The sequence below is a fragment of the Myotis brandtii genome, unplaced genomic scaffold, assembly GCF_000412655.1.
Source record: "Myotis brandtii unplaced genomic scaffold, ASM41265v1 scaffold1663, whole genome shotgun sequence".
Taxonomy (NCBI): domain Eukaryota; kingdom Metazoa; phylum Chordata; class Mammalia; order Chiroptera; family Vespertilionidae; genus Myotis; species Myotis brandtii.
In genome coordinates this window covers 37,108-39,636 of record NW_005356101.1, presented here as the reverse complement: position 1 = coordinate 39,636, position 2,529 = coordinate 37,108, and the positions used below count along the sequence as shown (strand labels likewise).

The 2,529-nt window shown below is 46.3% G+C and overlaps 1 protein-coding gene across 1 annotated transcript in view; it reads right to left on the bottom strand.

The window, feature by feature from the left end:
* Positions 1-291: 291 nt before the first annotated feature.
* The window catches only part of LOC102245195 (ATP-binding cassette sub-family G member 2), a gene marked incomplete at its 5' end in the record, with an annotated part of 29,483 nt that continues 27,245 nt past the window's right edge, over positions 292-2,529 (bottom strand). Inside the window, one exon of the mRNA XM_014536846.1 lies at positions 292-503. Within this exon, the coding sequence (XP_014392332.1) occupies positions 356-503 (148 nt within the window). The remainder of the gene's footprint in view (positions 504-2,529) is intronic.

The window sequence follows — 2,529 nt, the reverse complement described above, 5'->3', positions numbered from 1 at the left end:
CCCAGGCTAGGACAGGGAACCAGGGGTGGGTGGCAGTGGACGCAGCCCCTTTCCCAGGGGAGCCGAGGGCCGGCTCTCTCCTCGGAGCTGCCAGCCAACCTCCCAAGTTCCCTCTCCCTCTCCCCCTCCCCTGTGCACAAATTCATGTACCAGGCCTCTTGTACCACTAGATAACGATGGGTTATTTCATGTACATTTCAGTTCATTGTGATTTCTATGATGCTTTCTGTTGGAAATGATTTTGGCTGAACAATAATATGATGGCAAATGAAAAGACACCCAAAAACTTCATTGAATACATAAATCAAGATGCTCTTTTTAATGTATAGATAGGCCATGTACATTCAAAGGAAATTTAAGTAAATTTTTTAAGAAACAGCAATTTTAGGTAGGCAATTGTAAGGAAGATAACGATCATGCATGCCAAGGCTACATGATTCTTCCACAGGCCCCACGGTGAGAGATCGATGCCCTGGTTTACCAAGAATTCTTCTCCGGTACATCTGAAATTCAACAGAAAAGAATATGACTGCATTCTTAGCTTCTGTCCAATTTTACTCAATATAGTTGCTGTTCCTTAAAGAAGCCTATAGATTGCCAAGTCTGAAATAACTATCCCTTCATATATAACAGGTAACAGTCAATGAGTACTTACAATTCTGCTAGCTACCAGGATAGGCAACCTGCATATCACAGTTTAGTTAACCCCTAAAACAACTCAGTGGGGTGGATATTATACACATTTAAAAGATGAAGAGACTGAGGTTTAAGGAACTTGGCCAAGTCCACAGGCTCACACTTTGAACCAAGTTGCTATCCTCTCCAGATTCATTTGGCTCCCAATCTATGAATTGCTCTCTTCAAAGGCAGAAATGTTTATCAAGTAAATTTTCACTTGCTCCTGGAAGAGAAATCCTCCGCTTTCACAGATGACACGTAGGCCCTTGCAAACATGGTCAAGGCTCTTTATAGAGCTCCTTACCCACAAATCAGCCACACAAAGGAACGCAAAACTAGGAAAAGAGGTGGGGAAGGGCTTCCTGACTGTTGAACTCCCACAGCTCTAGGACAAAGACCCGGATGAGCCTGGCAGACCTCAGCTACAGGGCATCACCGCAGGCCCAGGTATCAGGTGAGGCCTCAGGGGAAGCTGGAGTAGAGCGGGAAGGAGGAGCCCTGCCACGGGTTAGATGAGCACCTGGTACTAAAAATAACTGGCACAGCCACCATTCTTGTCTGGTAGGTACCATTGCTGTGTGACTCCTGGAACTTAGCAGTTCTGAAACACGTCACACCCAGATCAAAAGAGGGGCTTAGTCAGGATAAAGAAACCTCTTCCTCCCTAGAGGTTTCCTGGCAATACAGTTGACCCCTGAACCAGGGGTCCTCAAACTTTTTAAACAGGGGGCCAGTTCACTGTCCCTCAGACCGTTGGAGGGCTGGACTATAGTTTAAAAAAAAACTATGAACAAATTCCTATGCACAAAGCGGGCCGGATAAATGTTTTGGGCGGGCCGCATGTGGCCCGTGGGCCATAGTTTGAGGACCCCTGCCCTGAACAATGTGGGGTTAGGGACGCTGACCCTCACACACAGTCAATAATCCACATATAACTAGACTCTCCCATGATTTGACTACCAATAGTCTCCTGTTCATAAAAGCCTAATTGTTAACATAAACAATTAACACATATTTTATATGTTACATGTATTATAATTGCATGTTACCATTAGCATCCTTACTCCCAAACTCCAAAGGTTCTTCCTTTACCTCCAGAAATCGTTTCCTAAACCCATTTCTTCTAGGAATTACTTCTTCTACCTCTGTAATTTACCAAATAAATGTTCTCTTACAGTTTGGGTCTTGCTCTGAATTCTTTCCTAGCCAGAACCCAGGTACCGAGGTTGCTGAACCCAGGTTTGGTCTGGCCCCACTGGTCAGACACCTGGTGCCGTTCCCAAGGCCTACAGTGTATTGGATACCGTGACTCGGATTGTTTCGTCCCTGGTAAGCCAGTTGTCCTCCCCACCTTGGCTTGAAGGACATTACTGTGTTCTCTTTCCTCCTGCATCTTTTCCTCTGGCCATGGGGTTCTCTCTTTCTCTGTGGATTGCCGCACTGTGGGCGCATGGGTCAAGCACTGAAAAGCCATTAGGGTGCTCGCCGCTAAAAGACTCCCGTGACAGGATGAGTTGGTCACGGACTGGGGAAGTTTGCACTAGGCATCCCACGGATTGCAAGGCAATGTCCACGTACCCACAAACACTGTGACGTCACACCAGGCCCTTCTCTGCTTCCCTGCGGCTTTCCCTGTCAGCTTACTAGTTACGAGAGAGAGAGAGAGAGAGAGAGAGAGAGAGAGAGAGAATCCTTGCCCTTTGGCTAGAAGGATGTTCTTTTCTCCCCTTTCTCTTCCTTCCTTTGTGTCTGAAGTTCAGGCTGACATTCTTTCAGCTTTTTTAAATCCTTGAGGTGAAGCTAAGGGTTAAGGGTTGAGAGACCCTAGGCTACAGATAAGGCTCAAGGTAA